A 24813-nucleotide genomic window follows, 5' to 3' on the forward strand; every position below is an offset into this window, starting at 1 on the left:
ATGCCCTTTTGAATGTACTATTTGTTTTTTTTTAAAGATTACAATTCATTTTGCTTGATGTCCACAGAAAGAAAAAAATGCAGTCCATACTATCATAAGCAACCAGAACGATTACAAGCAATTAGAAAAGTAAACTTTTTAAAAATAGGGAATTACTAAAAAGTATTGATATTTAAATATTTTTCCAAATTAAAGATAAAATGTATAAACAATTCTTTGAGATAAATTCTAAAACTATATTTTAGAGAAATATTTCACCTGATCAATGGAACATTGAGAATTAAATAAACTATTTAGGACATCATCCATGAACCCACAAAAGATTGTGCCTTTAATTTGGCAAACTACTTTAAGCTATAATTAAACAAAGTGCTCCCTGACAGTAGTAACATCCCACAAGTCCTTGGCTATTGGGAGAAATTTAATGGCCTGATCAGATATATCAAAGTGCCGGGAAACTGAAGAAACCCTAGCTGCTTGTGTAAGCATATATTTTAAGAAAAAAGTAAGAGAAGAAACAACATTTGCATGTCTGCTTTCTATGCTGGGGTGGCAACCTAATCCAAAATTCCTATTGCAGGTTTGTTATTTGACCATGTGTGTTCATTTTGTATCATTTTAATACAGCACTTCTGCTTAATATACTGTATTATTTTGAATTATGAAGTACAACTTTCTTTTTGGCTGATTACTCCAATTTCTGAGACACCTTCTGCTTTCTGGAAGGTCTATTTTGACTAATAGATCATGGATGCTAACTAGCAGCATGCAACCATATCAGGTTTCGTCTCAGTGATTTTCAAGAGTTGGCGGAATTCCATGTGGAAGGCAGCATAGGCATACTTGGTGAGGCAGTCCTCTATGTCATCTAATGTTACTTTGACTGAAACTAACATGTGAGTGGAACTAACTTTTGGAAAAGTATGCAAAACTGTTTTGGGTCTGAGTGTGGTGACTCATGCCTATAATCCCAGCCCTACAGAAGACCAACCTTGGCAACATGGTGAGACCCCACCGCCACAAAAAAAAAAAAAAAAAAAAAATAGCTGGATATGGTTGCACATACTGTAGTCCCAGCTACTCACATGGCTGAAGTGGGATGATCACCTGAGCCCAGGAGATTGAGGCTGCAGTGAGCCATGTTCACACCACAGCACTCCAGCCTGGACGACAGAGAGATACCCTGTCTCAAACAAACAAATAAAACCAAAAGACTTGTTTTTTGGGAAATCCATTTGGGGAAAAAAAAAAAAACCCTCCAGAATCATCTCAGGAGATTTAAGAGAATACTAACAAACAGTTTGCAACAGTCAAAGTAGGATAGCATGTCAACATGGCATGATATCAAAACTGAGGACTTTAATTCATATATAAGTTCATTATAGTACTTAGATGAAACTTGAAAATATATAGTATATTGTTTCTCAAAGGCACCAGAGATTATTTGTTGAACTAGAAAATATTTTGTCTGGCAATCTTTGGTCTCTACTACCTTACCTCTGCATCTAAACACACTGCACCCCGACTATGGTCCTGGAGTCAGTTTACGTAAAGATATAAGCACTTTATAAGGAATTAAAATTATCTGTCTCAAAGGACCTGGACAAAAATGGGCATGCAGATTATACATTATAAAGCCCATAAAGGTATATATCTTACACATTGAGACTTATATATTGATGTAAACCTATACATTGATCAAAACAGGATATACTACAGTTTTACAAGTGTTTGGTTTTTTGATCCACGAAATATCTAATTCAAAAGGTTTGCTTTAATTTCTGAAGTTAAATATCTTTCACCTCTCCAAGTTATTAAATTCAGTATAGAATGAACATGAACTGAAAATCAAGACAGGAGAACTTAAAATAACGCTTTATAATGAGGCTGTTATCAACAGTCCTCAAAATACTTTTGACTACTGTGGTTTGATTCTCATAAGGATCCTAATAAACAGGCAAAGAAGATATCATTATCTGAATATTTTCAACAATTGACCAGACTTGACCAAGGTCTGGTTGTAAGGACAGTTTCAAAAATGTGCTTTGGACATAACAGACCTTTCCCAAGATGGTCATAGATTAAGCTTAACTTACTATTTAAATTGCTGCAATTTATTTTCTTTTTTGAATGAGATTGTGTGACAACCTCCGATATTCAGTCATTTAAGATGAATTTCTATATGTTCGTAATAACATGCAGAATGTACAAAATAATTAAATCAACATAAGGCCATCCCCGTACCTAACGGATAAATAAGCAGGGAAATTTATTAAACCCTATATATTTAAAATACTATTTTCAATGCTGTTACCAAGATAGGAAATACTAAATTTAGAACACAAAACAAATGGAAAAATTATATGAAAAAAATCCATGAAAACCCTTTGTTGTTTTTTGTTAAGATATATCGTAATCAAATTTAAGTGTCATTTTAAATGGGTTGATCAGATCTAGTCTGTCATGGGAAAAATCCCAGGAAGAACTCTTATGATGGGAGACTCCACACTAATCCATTACGTGACTCAGGGTAAACCAACGGGCTTGGCATCTCTTTTGTCCCTGAAAACAAAGGACCTTGCCTATTCACAATCTCTCAACTCAGCTCCATCTCTAAGATTCTGTATCAGTATGTCACACTTATAGCAATGTATTTACTCACATAATTAACTTGTGTAGTATCTCCTATTTTTAAGCCAAAACAAATCATGCTTTAGAAAAAAGAAATGGTGTGGATGATACTCTCTTCCCATTTTGTCGGAGAGTAAGATAAGAAATACGTAATTGTATGTGGAAATAAAATTAACAAAATCATATATATTCAAATTAGCAACTTTTCATTCCTGAGTTCCCTAAAAGACTAAATTTCTGACTTATATTTCATTCATTTAACACTTTTTCAAACATATGAGCTTCGAACATAAGACAGACGTGAGGAATACAGGTGGACTTTCATATGTTTTGTGTGTATTAGATAAGTAATATATAAATCATAATTTAGAATAGATTATAAGAGAAGTACTTGGTAAAAGGAAAACAAACAGATAACAGGAAGAAGAAATCTAGTGTGGGTATTTGGGTGGGATTTTGCTGATGGCTCCTCTGAGGAAGTTGTCTTTGAGATCTGAAAAATGAGTGTGTTAGACAAAGTGGGTAGAGGAACAGAACATTACAGATAGAAAATCACATGCCAAGACTCTCATATATCGGTATACCAAGCTGTTGGCATGCAAGCTTTCTGCACATGTAACATATGAATAGTGAAAAGACAGAGCAAGAATCAAATGCTCACTGAAATTATCTTTTTAATTGTATTGTCATCTAAACTAATTTGTGTGCCAGAACTGAGAATGCTTTAGTTTACTGCAATCCTTTCAAAAGAGTGCTTGGACTTCACAGGTAGGTGTAAAATGCTTGGCTTTCTTTTTTCTAGTTTCAGGGTCCAAACATGATAAGTGTATGTGTAATTATTTAAATAAAATTGTAAGTGTGTGGAAAGTTTCAGGATGTTCCTTGAGAAGAGAAACCAGCCTTTCTCAACCAGTACTTTGCATCTGAATCACATAATTTCTCAATTCCCCTAAGGATAATACGTAACTAGAACTGTTCTCGATGCATGGGAAAGAAGTTGATTCATTACACATGGTGGGTACCTTTAGGGCATTAGGACAGAATTCTCCTGTGGAATAACCAGTTGATGATAGCATTGCCCAATAAAGGTACACATAGAACTTGAATCAGTTTCTTAATTTCAGTGTTAGTCTAAACACTTTACTTACTCATAATGTTCACCCAAAATACCCCTAGTGATTCTGTGGCAACTGAAAATTCTCACAGCGGTGAATCAGATATAGATAGAAATACAGGCAGAGGAGATAGAAAGCTGGATCTTTGTTCACATACATTTATATCATCTTCTTGCTTCTTGAAGAAAATTGGAATTGTTATAGCATGAGTAGTTTTGGATTTTCCTTTTCCATCAAGATTTAGATGACTAAATATATTCAGAGTTCAAATAGGTATACTAACAACAATAATAAAGAGAACACCATTACTAATAGGTATTAAGTGTGTCACCATTTACAATGACATTTAACATGCATTTTCTCGCTGAATTCCCTCAACGACACACTGAACTAATCTAGGTATGATTAGACAATTCATTTCACAGATGGAAACAATGAAATGTATAGAGATCAAATGTCTTCCATAAGATCAGGCATTTAATAGGTGTTGAAACCTGAAATTATAATGTGGTCTTATAATGCCCAAGCCTATGCTTTGTTCTACTAATCCCCAGTGTTTCAATTATTAAATATGAAAATTAAGATAGACAGGAAAAATTATTTTTAAGTCATTTATTCAATCCAATGACTGGTACAATAAAGTTGTGTTGACTTACCATATTTAAATCCCAAATAGAAAATTTATTTTGGAAAATAAATAGAATACATAATATGCATTGACACTTTATGTAAGATGAACCCAAAAAAAATCTATTTCAGGTTTACTACTCAGGTTTCCTTTGACCTTCACACAACAGAGCTATGTATTTATTTTGCAGAAACAGGAATTTAACTTCTTAGGGAAAAGGGGCTTTATGACATCAGCTGTATTAAGTATGTTAATTTCCTCTAGGGGAGAGGAGGGGAAGAGGAAGCAAAAGACATTGAACAATGAAAGAAATTGGAAGAGCAGACGAAAGCACTAATCGAAGGAAGGGAGGAGAAGCAGATGGCGCAGGAAGGAGACATGTGGGAATTGGGGGGAAAGGAAGCAATTGGCAAGGAGTGGGCTGAATGCCAAATTTGTGAAGGATCTGAAGGGCACTGGGGATTTGGATGGGATGTGAGTCAGCTGCTTTTTACCAAAATATCACACCAACAATGGAAATCAAAGAAACCTACAAAGACACACAGGAAGCAGAAAAGGACTAGGAAAAGACCTGATGACATACTCCATTCTAATAATTTTAACTCGTCAGCATGGGAATGGGAAGCGTTAAATAGTTATTTTTGGTTTATTGGTTTTGTTTTGTTTTTTTACTGCATAACTAAATTGTTGTCCTATCTTCATTATGGATTTTCAAATCTTTAACTTGCTATTGAAAGAAATGATACAGATAAAACCCTTCTATATATTTTAGCTATTTTTTACTTACCTTATATAAATGTGATTTGTTATTCAATGTCACTCATACACAAAACAATTCATTTAAACCATCTAGGATTACAGTGACCAACTGTCCCCATTTTCCCAGACCTGAGAGATTTCCTGGGAATAGAATTCTCATTTCTAACACCAGGACCATCCTGGGCAAACCAGAATGGTTGGTTTTCCTATGTAAGGTAAAAATCTTAAGAAAAAGCTACTAAATATACTTGTTCGTTATGCTAAAGCATACTGATGCTGTAAATTTTTTTTCTACCTTTTGCAAAGAAGAATGGATAAAATCTTAATTCAGCTATGCAATAAGTAGATGAAATGAAAAAATAGTTACTGATTGGATAACAGCTTTGATGAAAATAAATATCTTACAAACAAATTCTTTCCCCATCATCTAAATTATTTTTTCGATCAAGTAAAAACAGTTGTAGACATAGAGAATATTTGTGGCATGCTACTGTAAGGACAGTAGGAGGAAGAATAAACAACTCAGCATAACTTATCTCAAGGAATAATATATGTCATTAAAAAATGCTTAAGTCACAAAGGCTCATACCAGCTAAGAATTTGAAGCATGAAAAGATGAGTGTCTTTTAAGCTCTTCTTAATAAAATGAAATAATTCGGGATAAATGATCGACAAAGGTTATCATGAAGAAAATATTTTTGAAATTTCAGAGTTGAGTCTAGGCAGAGCTTAATATTTATACTGTGTTGCTAATGTGTTAGTTTTTATTGTATTTTATTATATCTATACAAAATTCCCGTCACTACATTAATAATATTTTACTTAACTCAATTTTTCATTTGTTATATAATATCTCATAATTGCTTACTTTTTTCAACAATAACTTTTGAAATGTGTGCAGCTAATGATATTAGAACCTGGCTAACTCACAATTTGGACTGATAACTACAAAGCATATTCAGTTGAATAATTTACTGATTTATAATATCCTTTTCAACATAAATCCTTCTTTTCCTAAATGGCAAATGATGACAGTTAATTGTTTTCTTTAGATAACCTCTACTATCTTTTTAGGTAAGACTTCTAGTCTTCAGAATAAATAATTTTAGGTTGTCTGAGCTATAATATTTGGCCAAATTTGACCATTTCTGTGCCATCTTTTAAAAAACTACTCAATTTTTCAAATTTAAAAACCTTTGTTATGTTATAGATTTCAATACTGAACATAATATGGACTAGTTCTTGAACATGCCAAACCCCGGTTTCAAGACCACCACAACTTCCATTCTGTGAACTAATCTCTCCAAATCATTGAATATTAAAAACAGTACTTCATAATGGAAACTAAGAGATACTGTCATCCTGAGTCAAAATTTGCACTGATAGCATAGCAGAGTTGTTATATATGTTGCAGAATCTATAGGACCCTATAAAAAATGTTATGAGTCAAAAAAATGCAAGTGCCCCCTTGGTTGCCCTCTCTTCCCTAACCAGCCAATTTAGATGTAGTGACTGCATTAGCAGAATTTTTAGTATGTATCTGACAAGATTGTTGGCAGGATTAAATGGGTGAATATACATAAAGTGCTTGTAATAGGACCTGGCACACAGCAAGTGCTATAATAAGTGCTTACTATTATCATCATCATCATCTCCTTCTTCTTCACCTTCTTCATAAGACTAAATTGACAAGTATAAGTGTACCCTAATGTGAAGAAAATAGCTTAGGCACTGTGTTTTCAAGTGGATAAAATGAGATGATATAAAACATATAATACATAGCAAGTTCTTAATATGCAATAGCTGTTGTTATTATTCTCTCTAAAAATTTACATTTATTTAAATTTAATAAAATAAAATTTAAATAAATTTAAATAATTTTTATTTAAAATTTTTCAGATTAAAAAGGAACATTTTTCTTTTTTTTCTTTTTTTCTTTCTTTCTTTCTTTTTTTTTTTTTTTTGAGACAGGGTTTCAATCTTGTTGCCCAGGCTGGAGTGCAATGGCGCGACCTCGGCTCACTGCAACCTCTGCCTCCCGGGTTCAAGCGACTGTCCTGTCTCAGACTCCTGAGTAGCTGGGATTACAGGCATGCACCATGACGCCTGGCTAATTTTTTTGTATTTTGAGTACAGACGGGGTTTCTCCATGTTGGTCAGGCTGGTCTTGAACTCTGACCTCAGGTGATCTGCCTGCCTTGGCCTCCCAAAGAGCTGGGATTACAGGCATGAACCACCGCGCCTGAAAAAAGGAACTTTTTTCAATTGACTTTCATGACACACTTATGCAGAAGAGCTAAATACAAGGCCTTAAATCCTAACTTGTAATATTCAATAAACATATCATATATACTATGTACAGATATTGAAAATTTACTATTGTTTCTGTAAATATTCATTTACTAATCTAAAACAAAAGGTTTAATTACTACTTGTCAATTAGCAGATCTCATATAAATACACAAAAGTATCATTTTCTATTAGTATAATGGTATTGATTTATGATCTTATTTTTAACATATATTAAGATAAACTATACAGTTGCTCTTGTCTCATCAGTTATCACCTAGGTACTATTAAATACCTTAATATTTTATTTCATAAGCACATTTGTTTTTATGCTTGTAATAGTCAATTAAATAAATTTTATTTATAAGCCATCCTCCATAAGAGATCAGCAATTTCATCTCTATGCCTGCAATTCCTGCAGCTACCACCAGGTTCATTTTATAGAAATCCAATACAAAGTATGAGAAATTGATGCCTGGAACTTGGTGCAATTGTCTGTGACCCAAAGAAACTGTGCTAATTTATAACAAACTTACTTTTTTGCTGAGATAAAAATATTAAAATTGTCTAAGAAAACAAACAGAATAAGTGGCAAATTTTAAAACAAACAATCTAGGAAAATATTTGTGATGTCTACTTTAAATGTTTTAACTTTTTCCTTAATGAGGTAGGCAATTTTAGTTTTTAGATTGAACAAAATAATTATTTTTTCAATACTTGGTGTTAACTTTTTCCCAATCTTAGTATTTTCTTTTTTCCACCCTAATAAAATATCTTGAACTTAAATGCAATATTTCTAAAAAGTAGTGAAATTTTTAAAAATCGCTCTTTGTGAGGTATTTTCAAAGACATCCAAAAGAACACTTTAGTCCTCCGATTCATCTGTATAAGAAAATTTCATTTATTAACAATGATGGATATGATTAAGTCTCAAACACATGAAGTAAATCAATTTAATCTAGCCTACCAGTTAAACTACTTTTATTTCTGACTCTAAATATAAATACTAATGTCTAGAAAAGAAAGAACACTAGAGACAAACATCATTTAAGGCCTCTTTCAAATGATTCTAAGAAATATGTGCCAAAAAAGTTCTAAAAGACTCTCCTATCATGTAAGAGAATAAGAAAATGTTATTTATATATTCCTGGTTTATAATCATCCTGGATCTAAAATTTGGCTCAGAATCCAGGTCAATGTAAGAAGAAATGAATTAAGAACTTAAAAAAAATACAGGTGCAGCTATAATTCAACTACATATTTCCCCTTTTTGTAGGGTGTGTCTTTGTTCTCACAGCTGGGAGAGGTGTACTTTAAATTTTCAACAAAGAAAGCCACCACATTAAAGAACTCTAGAAATTCCTATAACCAAAACTGTAGCAATAAGCATGCAATCTTCAATTGTCTTTCATAACGATATTATGTGCTTTAATCTTCTGTTCATCTGCACTCAGCACATTTGGCAAAGTACGTTAACAATAGAGATGAAAACACTCATTTGAATACAAAGCTTAGGAAAGAAGAATTACGTACAATGACTAATAACCAACATGTTTTAAGAATTTATTTTCACTATTAAAAAAAAGAACTGGAAATAATGTCATGTATTCTGTTTATGTTCTAAGTTTTTGTTTTAATTATTCAATTTCAGTTTTGCCTACAGGAAGAAAATAAAACAAAAACAATTATGATCTACATAAGATCAGTGATTTTGAACCCAAACTGCTGATTTTTAATGTATTCCTTTTCCCAAATGTATAAATGTGCTTTTTACCTCCAGTGTTTTATCAGTTCCACAGTCATAATTTATACAAAACACACAGATGGTCTTAGAAATAGTAAAAGTTTCAGATGTTACAACTTCCTAGCATATGGAACACCATCATGGATCATCATTTTGGCAGCATGTAAATGATTTAAAAGTTATTTATATATTAACATCTTGGCATCATTTCATAGTCATAGGTTTTTACAACTTTAAACTGTTTGATTCCTTGTTGTAGGTGGTTCTTACATTGACTAGAAGCTACTGATGGCGTAGGGGAACTGGTGCTCTTTAATTAGAGGACAGCATCCCCTTAGACAGCAAAAGTAAATGAAGATTCTATAATAAATTAAATATTTTGCATAAGCAATAAAATGTCATCTAGTTCACTATATGATACATCAGGGAGTTCCAAGAATTTTTAAAAATCAAATTCATTATAGTGATTTTAAACGGTGAATGTCACAAAAAATTAACACATACACAAGCATACACACAAAATATAACCTTTAAAATTAACTGAGATCTTTGAAAATGCAAGACTACAACCACCATTATTTTTTATCTAGTGTATGGAACATGACATTAAAAAGAGTCGTCTATGCTCTGTGTCTAGTTTTGATCTTTCCAGTCTGTCTTGAACTGTTCAGTGAGGTTTGAACCCCCACCCCTTCCCTGAAACGGCTCTTGTCAAGGTCATTTATGACTGCTTACCAAGTTGTTAAATCCAGTGGTGAATTCTTAATCCTCATCATTACTCCATCTACCAGCTGTAATTGACTCAGTCACCGACACCTCCTTCAAATCGTCTTTACTTGGCGGCCCTTCTAATTCTCCTCCTTTCTCAGTGACTGCTCCCTCTCAGTTTCCACTGCCCTTTCTGCCTCTTCTCCATGAGAACTAACCATTGAACCGCTTTGCCTTTCTATCTGCAATCATTCCCTTGGTGATTGCAGTCTCCTGTTTTAAATAACATGTAAGAACTGATGACTCCTATATTCATCAGCATATGCTATGCTATATGTGCTAAAAAATCCTCAGTTACTTAATCAACAAAGATTTATTTCTCATTCATTTTACATGTCCATCTTGAGACGACAGGTGTGGGGTAGAAAGTTCTACACATAACTCAGGGGCTCAGGCTCTCAGGGTGTCTTCCACATTGCAGTTGCACTACCTAAATAAGACAAGTAGCTTCCTTGGTTGCAGAGTGGTAAAGAGAGTACTGGAGTATTTAAACCACTAGTATTTAATTTCTTTAATTTTCACTCACAACCCATGAAGCTGAAAAAGTCAAACAGGTCTGCCGGACAGCAAAAATGCTGGGAAGTAGAGTGTTTCATCTGCCAGAAGGACGGGAGAACTGCATAGTAATGAGTACTTGTATGCCTACCACGATGTAATTTTTTCTCCAACCTCAACCTCAATTCTGAATTTCTGCCTCATATATCCAACTGCCTATTTGACAATTATACTTGGATATCCAATAAGCATTTTAAAATTACCATGTCTAAAACTAAGCTCCTGATACTTCCCATCCCAAATCTTCCCCTATAATCTATGGCATCTCAGTTAATGGCATCTATACCATTTCAGTTGAGCAGGCCAATTAATTAGGAGGTCCTTGACTTTTCCCTTTTGCTCACAAACACATCCAGTCTGTTAGCAAATTCTGTTGGCTATTGCTTTGTAGTATATCCAGAATCTAGCCACTCCTCACTACCTCCCCATCCTAACAGCCTGGTTCAAACCACCATTTGTCTCTTACCCAGATTACCCTGAGAGCTCTTAGTGGGTCTCCCTGCCTCTACCATTGCCATGTTTCAGTGTGTTCTCAAGAGAGCAGAGGCTTCCCACCTTACTTAGAAGAAAAGCCAAACTATCTACAACACCTGTAAGAGCCTATGCAGTTGGACAATTATTAAATTCATAGCCTTTTTAAAAAGGCTACCCCCTGATGGTATCTCCTATAAATCTTTACTCATTCTGTTCAACCAACACTGATTTTTTACTCTCTAGTGAATGCGTTAGGTATACCCCACCTTAGGGTTTTTCTATTTAATATTTTATCTGCCTAGAATACCCTTTTTCCAGACACTTGTATAGTTCATTCCTTCAATTTTTTGAGGTTTTTATGTGAGGCATTCTCTCTAATCAGCCTATTTAAAATTTCAATCCCACCTGAACCCTAATGAATTCATCTATCTCTTCACTATTTTTAATAGGACTTACTATAGTTTAACTTACTGTATGTTACACTTATTTATTTTGGTTTTTGTCTGTATACTCTTTCTCTATTTTTATAGGATTTATTATAGTTTAATTTACTGTATATTACACTTATTTATTTTGGTTTTGTCTGTATACGCACTCATAAAATGTAAGCTCCAGCAGAACACTCACTGAGTTTTGATCAAGTTGCATCTCCAGGGCTAAGAATTTTGTTGGCCGGGCGTGGTGGCTCATGCCTGTAATCCCAGCATTTTGGGAGGTCAAGGCAGGCATATCATGAGGTCAGAAGATCGAGACCATCCTGGCCAACACGGTGAAACCTCATCTCTACTAAAAATACAAAAATTAGCTGGGTGTGGTGGTGCATGCCTGTAATCCCAGCTACTTAGGAGGCTGAGGCAGGAGAATCGCTTGAACCCAGGAGGCAGAGGTTTCAGTGAGCCGAGATCGTGCCACTGCACTCCAGCCTGGTGACAGAGCAAGACTCCGTCTCAAAAAAAAAAAAAAAAAAAAAAGATTTTTGTCACTAACTTATATTAAACATGAATAGGTTATCAGGAAAGGCATGAGGGAAAGTCAGGGATGATAATGGTTTTAATGTGTTTGAATCAGTAAGGAAGGGAAAGAGGAATTATAGATAATGGTCATTAAATGATCTAGAATATATTTTTAAGGGCAAAGTATTCTTACCTTCATTGTACATGAATCCAAAAGGAATCTGTTATCACTAACAAGAAAAGCATTTGTTTCTTCGCTCTATTTCTCCCATGCTCTTTCTTGACTTCATTTCCAAAAACCAATGTTTCCCCGCACAGTTACTTTTGTCATGTGACTCTGCAGCACCTCTTATGAGCAGAACCATGTCATCCTCACACCAATCCCAAGAATTACAGAAATCCTTTGGGAGACTCATTCTAATTCAGATTTACGTGAAAAAAAAAAGCTTAATTTTCTTTCAAGGTCTCTAACACCTGGTCTAACACAACCTTCTCTACTTTTCTCACTATTAATTTTTTCCAAGCTAATCTACTAACCAGGTGCTCAGAAACAGTGCAACTACTAATTAGGTTGTGCGGTCTACATTATAACTTTGCTCTTGTACATCTTCAGCAGTGACCTTTTCCTCACACATACATTCTCCTAGGGAACTTTAAATCTTGACCAGCGAATTCACAATGGACAGATATCAGTGCATGCTGAACAAAGAGAATCGTAAAGGGAAATATTGAGCAACCACAAAATCAATGAGGGCTTGGTGACTGAGGTGCTTTAGCCAACATCTTCCAAGACAAAACAAACAAAGAAGTCATATAGAATCACGGCTGTCAAGAAGAAAACGTATCTTGACTTCATACAAATCACATATAATTTCTTACATCAGAGCAGGAATTTGAAATCCAATAATCTCATCATATGACTTCATTTTATATTGAGATAAATTCACCATTAACCACCTTTCAAAATAAGATTTTATTTTTCAGAAACAATATTGAACACTATAGAACAGAAAAGCACTTTTAAAAATGAGAAAAAAAACATAAAAACATCCTGAAGTGGCTTAAGAGGCCTTCTGGAAACATACTAAATAACAGATTTTCTTTAATAAACAGTTTTTACTATAACACATGGAAATTTTATAAGCCTTGAGTTACGACAATAATTAAGTCATACATAAAAGTGTTAACTCTGAGACACTAAAACAGGAATTATAGTTTTTCTTTTACTGATCTCTAAACACCATGAATTTTCCTTACTTACTTTCATGTCAACACAGAAAGAATTGAAATATATATTTTTTAAAAGAAAAGCTGAACATGGGAGCTGACGCAAGCCTTTATTGAAAATAATCTACTTCATTTTTCTCTTTTTTCTTTGGTAAAGATACACACAGTTAGACCAACAAATGTCCTCTGCTGTTGAATTAAATACTCACAGTTATTCTTTCATCTTTATCATCCAGTGGAGAGCCATCTTTCTTCCATGAAATGGTGGGCTCAGGATGGCCTCGTGGAGGTTGGCATTCCATTACTGCAGGCTCTCCTACTGCAACCATGACATCCGAAGGGTTTTGTCTGAAGTCATCCCGAAGTACTGTAGGAACAAGATTAAATCATTATACTCAAAAGTGATAGATACAGTCCTAATCTCTGAACTTCAGCAGGAGACATTTATTACAATTATAATAAACTACCACTAATAGCTCTTGCAATACAGCTTTAAGAATCTATATCTACTTATAGACATCTGCAATTTAATAAAGATATTTGACCTTAAACATACACAGGAGGGATAATTTGATATTCTTCAGAGGCCAGCAGGCGTGTGTATTCCGCTGCTTAGTGCCCTCACAGTTAGCATTTGGCTCATCTTTAACTTGCATTTCTTTTCTGCCTGCTGCCTACATTTTTCTCAGCCATGTGCTAACCAATATAACTGAATCCTCCTTTTATCTATATGATGCCACAGGATAATGTTTTCTATAATTAAATGAATTACATATACATGCAAAGCTAAATATTAAAAGAAAAAAATAAGATACTTCTAAGCATGAATTTAATTGAGCAATATTTTATAAATATATAAAATTAATGTATAAGGTTATATAATATCATAATTTAAATATGCTCATTATAAAAACTTTAGACATATCTACAAAGCCACTACATTGAAACTCATTGTGTTTTTCCACGATTACTGAGAATGTTAGAAGGCACCAATATGGATAACAGCAGTGCTACCAACAGCATCACTTTTATGTTCTATGTTTTTGTTGTTTTTTTGTGTATACTATCTCATTAAATCCTTAACCTATTCAGAATGAGAGATATTATTAATTCTAATTGTACTACTAACATTAGTCCCATACTGTGGAGGAAGAAACAATTCACTATTGTAATCTCAACTGGATACTAATATAATATTAACATACTGTAAAACAAGCAGTATTTTGTAACTGTTAGAATTAAATGTGGAAAAGAAACCAAATACATATTCCAAAAATAGCTCATACAGTAAAATTGTCCCCAGCATCTTGATAACATCAAGAAATCATGAATTATGTGGCATAATTGTATCTTAAATACAACTCTGTTGTATACTAGACATGCAATCTTGAACATAACTATTTAATACTTTTGCTTCCCTTTTCACAAAAGAGGGATGAACATATATATACTTCAGTACAAAGTCCAATAGTTATCGTTCCTCCACCCTGCTTTCCTTGATCTGATGTGTAGTAGAATGTGAACCATTTTGGTAACCTAATTTAACATGGTACTGAAAATGTTTATTAGTATGTTAAGTGCACAGATTTGGATTGATAAATGTTATTTATCTTTTAAAACCTATTGAATTGGGCTGGGTGTGGTGGCTTACGCCTATAATCCCAGCACTTTGGAAGGCCAAGGAGGGCGGATTACCTGAGGTCAGGAGTTTGAGACCAGCCTGACCAACATGGAGAAACCCTGTCTCTACTAAAAATACAAAATTAGCCAGGCACAGTGATGCATGCCTGTAATCCCAGCTACTCAGGAGGCTGAGGCAGGAGAATTGCTAGAACCTAGGAGGTGGCGGTTGCGGTGAGCTGAGATCGTGCCATTGCACGCCAGCCTCTGTCTCAAATAAATAAATAAATAAATAAATAAATAAATAAATAAATAAATCCTATTGAATTTTTAAAAGAATATTTGAATTTAATATTTATTACTATAATTTTGTACTGGAATGGACGTCTTTCCATTCCACTGGCATTTAAAAGTGCTTTCATGGATGAAGTACTATAGTGTAAAAAACTTATGCTCAAGCTGTTCTTTCAAAAATCACTCTTAAACTTTTTTTCAAAACCTCAAACCAGTTTAAATTTTTTCCTTCCTCAATTCCAACCAACTAGATATATCCATTCTAGTAAGTTATCACATCCATGAAAAAAATCCCCATTTTGTAATCTGAATATTAAGACAACTTGGGCACGGCATGACTATGTTAATATTTGGAAACTACTGCTTCAAAGAGAAGACTTTCTTTCTTATCTTTGGAAAGAACAGTAAAAGGAAAAGCAAAATAAATCTGATCTCGCCAAACTGTTTAAATTCTAACTTCAATACTATTCAGTATTAATAAAATATATAGACACAAAGGTAAACCTTGTTAAACTGAAAACTCCAGCTACTGTTACCACATAATAAAAGAACAGAGTATAAAGACTTTCACTATTTATAAGCTTATATTATTATTAGGTGTTAAGAATGTAACACAAATAAAATATAAGGCCTGCAGAAAAAGCAAATGGATTGACCTTGACAGGCAGTATGTGCCTTTGCTGGATCACATTATTAATCAATGATAACACCTCTGAAAAGGTTAACACCTTTGAAACACCCAAAAGTAAAATACTTTTCAAATAAAAGTAAACAATATGCACAATTTTTCTCTGTGGCAACCTTAAAACCAATTTGGTAATGCTATATCTTATTTACAAGCTGAATCATTTCTCAAACCAATGAATAATAAAATGCCTTGCAGAAATATCAAAGGTCTAAGTCAGACAAATCAAGTTTTTCTTAAATATTTACTATGTTATTTGGCCTTTTATAATATATAATGAAAAACTAACAAAATGTAATCCATTAAAAACTGTTGCTTAGATAATGCTCATGTGATTGTTTTTGCAGCTGTAAAGCATAAAACTTCAGTATTGCCCATGACTATGGCAATTCTGCATAAAGTTATGAATTTAATATTTTTCTTCTCTCTTCTAAAACTAATTTTTCTTTCTTATACTTATCCCAAAGATTTCCTTTTGGGGGAAAATAATATGGTGCCACCTTATAAAACTATATGAAACTTTTAGTTAAACTGTCCAGTTTTCAAAATTCATGAGTACACTTAAGTCATCACAATAAAAATGAAATTCAAATGATTCGCAGCATTTTGGCAGAAAAACCAAAAGCATCCATAAGTATTCCCAGATAAATCTTTTGAAAAGCTTCTCCTTTTCTCCTTTAACCATTTCTATTAACCAAAGCATATATACTTTTAATGTTTCTTGATTTGAATCGTATGAAAATTTTAATTTGGAATTGTCAAAAAGGTCTAATACTAATTTGAAAAGAGCAAGTAGCATGCATAGTGTATCCAAGTAGATATCACCTAAAAAGGTATTAAATCAGAGTTCCCACTAAGATTGTAACAATATAATGTTTCTTTCATATTTGTGTAGTTTTATTTTATGTGTATAGTTTGGTACATATAATTTAACTCAACAGCATTTCATTTTTTTATTCTATTAAATTAGAGGAAACATACATTTCATTAAATATTTGAATCCTAGAAGGTTTTTTCTTTAAAAAAAAATGGTTCACTGGGCCGGGCGCGGTGGCTCACGCCTGTAATCCCAGCACTTTGGGAGGCCAGCAGGCAGATCACGAGGTCAGGAGATCGAGACCATCCTGGATAACAAGGTGAAACCCCGTTTCTACTAAAAATACAAAAAATTAGCCGGGCTTGGTGGCGGGCACCTGTAGTCGCAGCTAGTCAGGAGGCTGAGGCAAGAGAATGGTGTGAACCCAGGAGGTGGAGCTTGCAGTGAGCCAAGATCACACCACTGCACTCCAGCCTGGGCAACAGAGCGAGACTCCATCTCAAAAATAAATAAATAAATAAATAAATTAATTAATTAATTAAAATAAAAAAGTTCACTAATTGTACAAAACATAACAAAGCATATAATCACTACTTTTTGAAAACTTTACATCAATTTTAACACAATTCTCAAAATAAGTAAACATGTTTTCAGAAAAGAATTCTAAAATTCAGTGGTGTCTTTGCAACTTATCTAGGTAATATTAAGATAGGAAGCAAAGCAGAATAAAAAAAGTTAAACAGAAAGTGTTCCAAGTAATATGGAGACTTTACTACTTGCAAAACAGTCTTTAAGTGCATTGAGGAAATTTTAGAACTGAAACATAACATTACAGAATGGGCAGAGATCTTTGACAACATATAATCAATCCCATAAACAGAGACAACCAAGTCCCAGGAAGCTTTGCTTGTGTTATTTATGAGAAGGGGACCAGAAGAAAACCCAGGTATTCTGATTCCCAGTGAAGCATTATTTTTTGTTGTTTTGCTTGTTTACCACGTGACTATTGTAATGTAAAAATCCAATTGTTCTATCTAATCCATTGTATTTCCAATAAATTCACTTTATTATTGCAAAAGGCTTGACTTATGGCGACTGTGCATCACTGCGCTACAGTCTCACCACTATCCAATCTTGGTAGGCTCAAGTGCTCAAGTGAAATGTGAACAACTCATGGTGAATATTTGTGAACTACATACAATGCCTTTACCTACATGAATCATAGAATCTCAGTGCGGTTAGGGGCTTGATAGATGTGTGATCTGCACTTTTTTGTTTTAGAAATTAATAAATTAAGGCTCCTCAGGGGGAGAGGAGCATGCCACATAAATAGTAATAATAATAATAATAATAATGTCAGCAATATAATAATGATGTTAGCAATGGCTGATGCTAATTGAACATTTACTGTGTAAGGAACCTTAGTAAGTAACAATTCATTTAATACTCATAACAAGTCTATGACAAAGTGAATGTATTGGTTTTGATTCACAGGTGAGGAATTTGTAGGACGCAGTGGCCAAGCTAGAATATAGATCTCCAGTATGTAAAGAACACTCCTCTACCAAGTTGCCTGCCTATCTGGTCTTAACATAGTGTTCATAATTCTAAATACACAAGTATCATGATATAATTAATATTTCAGACTCATTCTATTGTAACATAAGTGAGAAATTTCCCTCCTGACAATCATATGGCTATCTTTGAATATATCCTGCATTCCTGTGTTTTTTCAGATTATTTTTCTTGGAAGAGGACACTACATTTTCAGAATAATATTGAGAATTAGATTTCATTATTCATAACACATATGATGTGCTAATTTTTATCAATGCTTCCTTTTATATTTCAACCAGAAAATGATTGAAAAAGCTGTATATTAAGAAGCATTTTAATTAAATATGGGCAATTTAATTAGAAGTGGGTATCTTGGGAAAAATAGGGGAAGATATTCTGCAGTCCTGGGATTTATTTTTTTCTACTTCCATTGATAAAGACTACTTTATCAATGAAATCTTGCAGCAAATAGTAACCTCTTGTCAACTAGGAAAAAAATAAAATGAAACCCTTAAAAACTAAGGTGTATTGGAGGAGAAAATAAAGACGAGGTAAATAAAGACAACTCTATAAATGCTAAATAGCAACCCATTTCTGTTGCCATGTACCATTTTAATTGTTTTCAAAATTACTACTCACATACATAGTCTTTAATTTTGAGTACAGAAAATATTACTTACTTTTATGACACTCCTAGTTCCCTGTTTGAACACCAATGTCATGCTGATGTAAATAAGTGTAATTTAATATCAAAATAACTATCATTCTTTCATTTAACACATCTGCACTGAGCACATACTTTGTGTCTGGCAGCTGTGCTATAACTCTTGTATCTTCCTTGCAGTGAAGTATATGTAAAATGTTGACGTCTGTCAAAAAACATTAATATTCACCTTTTTGGGAAACAGTAATACAATAGGGTCTTATTGCAGGTTATTTTGAATTAAGAGATAAATTTTGAAGGCTGGATCAGAAAGCATATCATAAAGTCTTCTATAACTATTTGCAGTCTTACTTTTTAGCTGACAGCACTGCCCAGAAGAACGAAGTGCTGTTCTTTGTACAAATGTGTGAAAAATTTCTTAATATTTATTAAATAATTCCAAACTTTAAAAAAGATTCCAACAAAAGGATAAATGTACAGAAAGATAAACCATTGAAGAGGAAAACTAAAATAATAACAAGTAAAATAATATTCTATCAAATATTATCCATCTTACAACACCATCTTCTAAAGCTAAGGAATTTGTTTCTAAAAAAGATGCATGTGAACATCAATTCTGTATAAAGTTTCCTAAAGATACTCATTTAATTTTTAAAATTTGACACTGAATATATCTAGGAATATTCTACAATAATAATGTCATCTTCTACTTGTATTTTTCTTATATCATGCAACTTTGTTTTTAAACCTTAAATTATGCTTTGCTTAGGACCCTGGAAGAAAATATGTTGGTAGAAGCACTTTTGAAGATTTGACAAAACTCTCGTGTTCTAACCTAGGAAAGGAGTACTTTTATTCAAAAATTGTACATTCTGAAAATCTGATATAGCGGATGGATGGTAAATATCACTCAACATTATATGATAACAACGTAACATGAATGAACACAAGACATTGCAGATAAAATGAGAAGAATTACCAGAATAAAAACAATTACTAGCAAATTGTTTATTTACATACTGTATGATGGAGAAGCAAGCTAACTTAAATACAGTTGTATGTTTCTGCATTCTGCTGGGCTGTGGAAATGGGGCCATGTTGTTTCTGGTCTTTTAATTGTTAGAATTACATCCAGATTGGGTTCAAGCTTAAACCACATACACATTTTGCAGAAATATGAACACCATAATGACACTTCCTGTACTGCCGTGCAAAATACTCCCTAGTGCTTATTCCAACAGCACTAAGTCTTCAGGACAAAGAGAAGGTAAGTTTGGCATAGTAGGTTTCAGTTAAAATTTGTAATGTGTTCTAGAGAAAAGTGTACATCAGTAAGGATCAATTTTTTTTTAAATTTGATTTTAAGTTCTGGGATACAAGTGGAGAGTGTGTAGGTTTGTTACATAGGTATACATGTGCCATGGTGGTTGGCTGCACCTATCGACCTGACATCTAGGTTTTAAGCTCCACACGCATTAGCTACTTGTCCTAATGCTCTCCTTCCCCTTGCCCTTCTCCGCCCCTCAACTGGCCCTGATGTGTGTTGTTCCCCAACCTGTGTCCATGTGTTCTCATTAGAATCAACATTTAAATAGTTAATATTCAGTGGACTTGAAAGTCTGGTAGATCATTTAAAAATGTATCACCAAAGTAAGTCAAATGGCTAAAATCATATGTTCTAACTTAAAGTCAGTAACTTACTGTATGTTTGCATTTTATACACTTTAAAATAACCTATAAATGATAGATTTATTTTAAAAGTTCACTTTTTACAGGACATCATTTTATACAGTAATATTTGTAGATGTGTTTATTTATGAATCAGAAACAGAAGTCTAGAATGTCAGAATCACAACACAGATTCTTTCACTATTCTGTGATTTTAACAGGTACGTTCACAATGACTCAGTTATTTCCATAAAAAACAGAGTTTTATACTCTATCTTGATAGGGTTATTATGAAAGCTAATTATTTAATGTTTATACAGGACTTGCCATTTATATGGTGCATTACATCTGCAAAGAAGTATTGCTATTAGTCACTATGTAAGGAATTGCCAAATTTCTCAGCTGCCAGTACAAATGGAAAGGAGGACAAAGAATGCCATTGATGAGGGTTTTAAAGTGCCAGAGCAAAAGTCACACTCAGGAGTAGCCTGGCAGGGTTAAAAAAACACAGACAAAATGAGGATATCTGAGCTACGGGACCCTGATTAGGGCAAGACAAGCATGCATTCTTTCTTTTGTAAAATCCAACTTTTTATGTAGCCTTGCAGCAAGAGTCCTCAATCAAAGAAATATGCTTCTGTATTTATTGCCTGGCTCTGTGTATCTGAAGGTCAGCTCCATGAGAACAGGGAATTTGTGATTATCCCCTAGTATTTCCAGTGCCCAGGACAACATCCAAGACACAGGAGGTATCCAGTAAATGTTTACTACACTTTCCAATATGCTAAGTAGTAGATTTTAAATGGTGGCTTGCATTGGCAGGAGTTCTATAGTTGTATTGCTTGGGGTATAGGGAGGTAGACACACATATTCAAATAAACACATACATATACAACTATAATTGTGATACATGTCATGAAGGAAGGTATAGGATGCTGTGTGAGAGAATAATGAGAAACATAATTTAGATTGGAGGTGAGGGAATAGTAAGGAAGTAACAGTTAAGGTGAAGTCTGAGTAATGAGTAAAACTTATCCTCTGGAAGTGCACTGCAGGCACAGGAAATACTTCAGGTGAGGAAAAATCCTGGTACACTGGAAAAGCCTTGGATGCCGTGTAGTGGGACTGGTGGAGAGCAAAACAAGACAACCTTGGTAGGGACAACAGGGACCAGATTTGCTATGCACAGCAGCCATGAGCAAGGGTAAGCTTTTATTTTAATTCCAATGAGAAGCCACTGGAGTCTTAAGCAAAATAGTGTTATAATGAAATTCTCATACTTCAGTGTTCATTCTAGCTGCTCTGTGAATGAAATGGAGAGGGAAGTAATAATGGACATGGAGGCCAGGTGTGGTGGCTCAGCGCATAATCCCAGCATTTTGGAGGCAGATGCTGGAGGATGGCCTGAGCCCAGGAGTTGGAGACCAGCCTGGGAAACATAGTGAGACACTGACTCTACAAAAAACAAAATGTACAAAATTAGCCAGGCATGGTGGTGCTCACCAGTGGTTCTGGCTAGTGGGGAGACTGAGGTAGGAGGATCGCTTGAGCCTGGGAGATTGAGGCCACTTTGAGACATGATTGCACTACTGCACTCCAGCCTGAGCAACAGAGCCAGACCCTGTTTCAAAAAAATAAACAAACAAAAAAGGAAGTATAGAGACCAATTAGAAGGCTACTGAAGTAATTACAGGTAAAATGGTGATGGTTTTATACCATCATTATGATACCAGATTTGACACAATAGTGACAGATTGGAGGTACATTTTGTTGGCAAAAATCAAAATGATTTATTGAAGGGCTGAAGTTGACAGAGAAAGACATTAATAATAACACCCAGGTTTCTAATCTGAGTAACTGATCATGTCATTTCCAAGGTACAGGAGAATAGGTAGACAATATATAAGTAAATCCTTCTATGAGGAGGAACAACAAAACAAAAGATATCCTTATTTTTTAAAAAATTTAAAACATGATTTGAGAGTATAGAGTCTGATATGAAAATTGTTTCATTGGTTAAAAAATATTATGGCTTTAAATTCAGCCCTTGATTTTGAGCTATTTGGATCTATATGCTACCATATTTCAAATCTTATTTGCTAACTGATAATATTCATTGATCAATGAATTCATACTTTAATTTTGGGGATGACAAATTTTAATCTAGTTTGATCCATATCATGTATTTTTTAACTGAAAAACTCAAATACATCTGATACATTCTAAGTTTATAAATGTATATATACAACATATGTGGATTATATATATATGTATGTATAATACAGATACGTGACATACATGACCGCTAGTCATTGATATACTGTGATGGTAACACTAAGCACCAAATTATGGTAAAAACAAAACAAAACAAAACAAAAAACACTCAGTTATTTTGATTGGAAAATGAAAATAACTAAAAACATGGGTCATTTCCAAGGACTGCCATAAATTAAGCTCAATAACATATTAAATCAAAAACAATAAAATCAATAACATACTAAAGGATATGATATATCAATATTTAAGGACACAAGAACTAATAACATATTAAAGATTATTCTACAATTGGAATGCACAAAAAGTTCACTGCATTTCACTTTCACATATGTAAAGCATATGTAAAATTCCCTGCAATTACACTGAATCCCAAAAATCTTATGGATTTTATTTGTGATTCACTTAATCGTTCATTCAATAAAAGTACAACACACTATATTTGGTGATGGTAGCTAGTAAGATAAACAAGACAAAGTCTCTGCTTTCAGGGCACTTATTTCAGAATTTTTCTCTCTCCTTTGTGTGTGCGTGTGCGCATGTGTGTATGTGTGTGTATTTCATAGCATGCTTTGTTTAATTGAAATTTTAGATAAAAGTCTAATATGCAAAACAAATAAAGGAGATACTATTTTACTTTTCCACCTTGGGCTATCCTGCAGAAGAGTTCAGGTCTAGTGGTCCTGAAGAAAAGGCTCAAAAGTCACCAGTAAAAAACAACAACAACGTAATGTGAATAACAGCTCATATAGAATCATAACTTTTTTATTTTTTATTTTATTTTTTTGAGATAGTTTCTTGTCACCCAGGCTGAAATGCAGCAGCACAATCCACAATCTCAACTCACTGCAACCTCCGCCTTCTGGGTTCAACTGATTCTCCTGCCTCAGCCTCCCAAGTAGCTGGGATTACAGGCAAGCACCACCATGCCCAGCTAATTTTTGTACTTTTAGTAGAGACAGGGTTTCGCAACGTTGGCCAGGCTGGTCTCAAACTCCTGACCTCACGGGAGCCACCTGCGTCAGCCTCCCAAAGTGGTGCGATTAAAGGCGTGAGCCACTGCGCGTGGCTGAGAATCATAACTTTAATCTTAGTACAACCTTCCCTACTTCCACTCCCACTCGCAATTGCAAATGAGGACACATAGGTAATGCAAGGACTCAAGGTTGCACGATGAGTGATCGAACACAACCTGAAACAGATGTTTTCATCTTTTATTTTCATAAAGACACACATATCTTTTAAGTGCCTGAAAAAGACTAGAGTGTTTTCTAATTTAAATATTTCCTGGGAAACAAAGGCATGCGCACATGCACACACACACACACACACACACACACGCACAAACTCACACTTCTTTACCCTCTCAAGCCCACAATACCAGCAGTTAAATAGGAGAAGGATTAAAAGGAGTTTTCAAATTTTATGGAGCAGGGGTGATAATGGTAACAGTCTCAAGGGGGAAGAATCCTCACAGTTTAAAATGATCTCATTAAAACCTCCCTAGTAATTGGGAAGAACTAGAGAAAATAGCTATTGAATTGAAAACAAACAAACAAACTCTTCCCACCAATGTATCTTTGTGAAGCATAATTAAGGTTGCCAATTATAACATCCCCTCCCCACACAACCCAAAGGAATATTTCAGTGATAGAAAAAACCAAGTCTAAATAGCATACACAGAAACACATGAACTAAACAAAGGGATCTTTAATTGGTGACAGTCTGCCCTAAATCACTTTTATTATTGCTGAACATAATAACATTCAGATCTGTTAATTCCTTGTATCTTCCCCTATCAGAGTCTGTTTTTGGCTTCAAAATAATAATGCCAAATACCTAACAGGGCTCTCAATCTCCAAGGAAAATAACAAGCATGCGATTGTGTAGCTGCGTGAGCTGCGTTTTCCTGACAAACTACAGAGCCCTTGGGAGAGTCTGCTCAGCCATCAGCTCTGGCAGACAAAGTTTAAGACCTCCTCTGGATGATAGCTAGAATCACGCTAACAACTCTGACTTAAGGTACTTGAGATTAAATTAGCAGAAAGTGAATCATTTTATTATTCTTATTAATGATGCTATCTTTTCCAA

General features: G+C 34.1%; 1 protein-coding gene across 12 annotated transcripts in view; it reads right to left on the reverse strand.

Moving 5' to 3' along the window:
* Window positions 1–24813, reverse strand: part of ROBO1 (roundabout guidance receptor 1) — a 1167237-nt gene that overhangs the window by 135721 nt on the left and 1006703 nt on the right. For all 12 annotated transcript variants that reach the window (XM_063602854.1, XM_055110152.2, XM_055110151.2 and 9 more), the window contains one exon: window positions 13353–13510. In XM_063602854.1, the coding sequence (XP_063458924.1) occupies window positions 13353–13510 (158 nt within the window). The remainder of the gene's footprint in view (window positions 1–13352; window positions 13511–24813) is intronic.

The sequence above is a fragment of the Pan paniscus genome, chromosome 2 (genome assembly GCF_029289425.2).
Source record: "Pan paniscus chromosome 2, NHGRI_mPanPan1-v2.0_pri, whole genome shotgun sequence".
NCBI classification, from domain to species: Eukaryota; Metazoa; Chordata; class Mammalia; order Primates; family Hominidae; genus Pan; species Pan paniscus.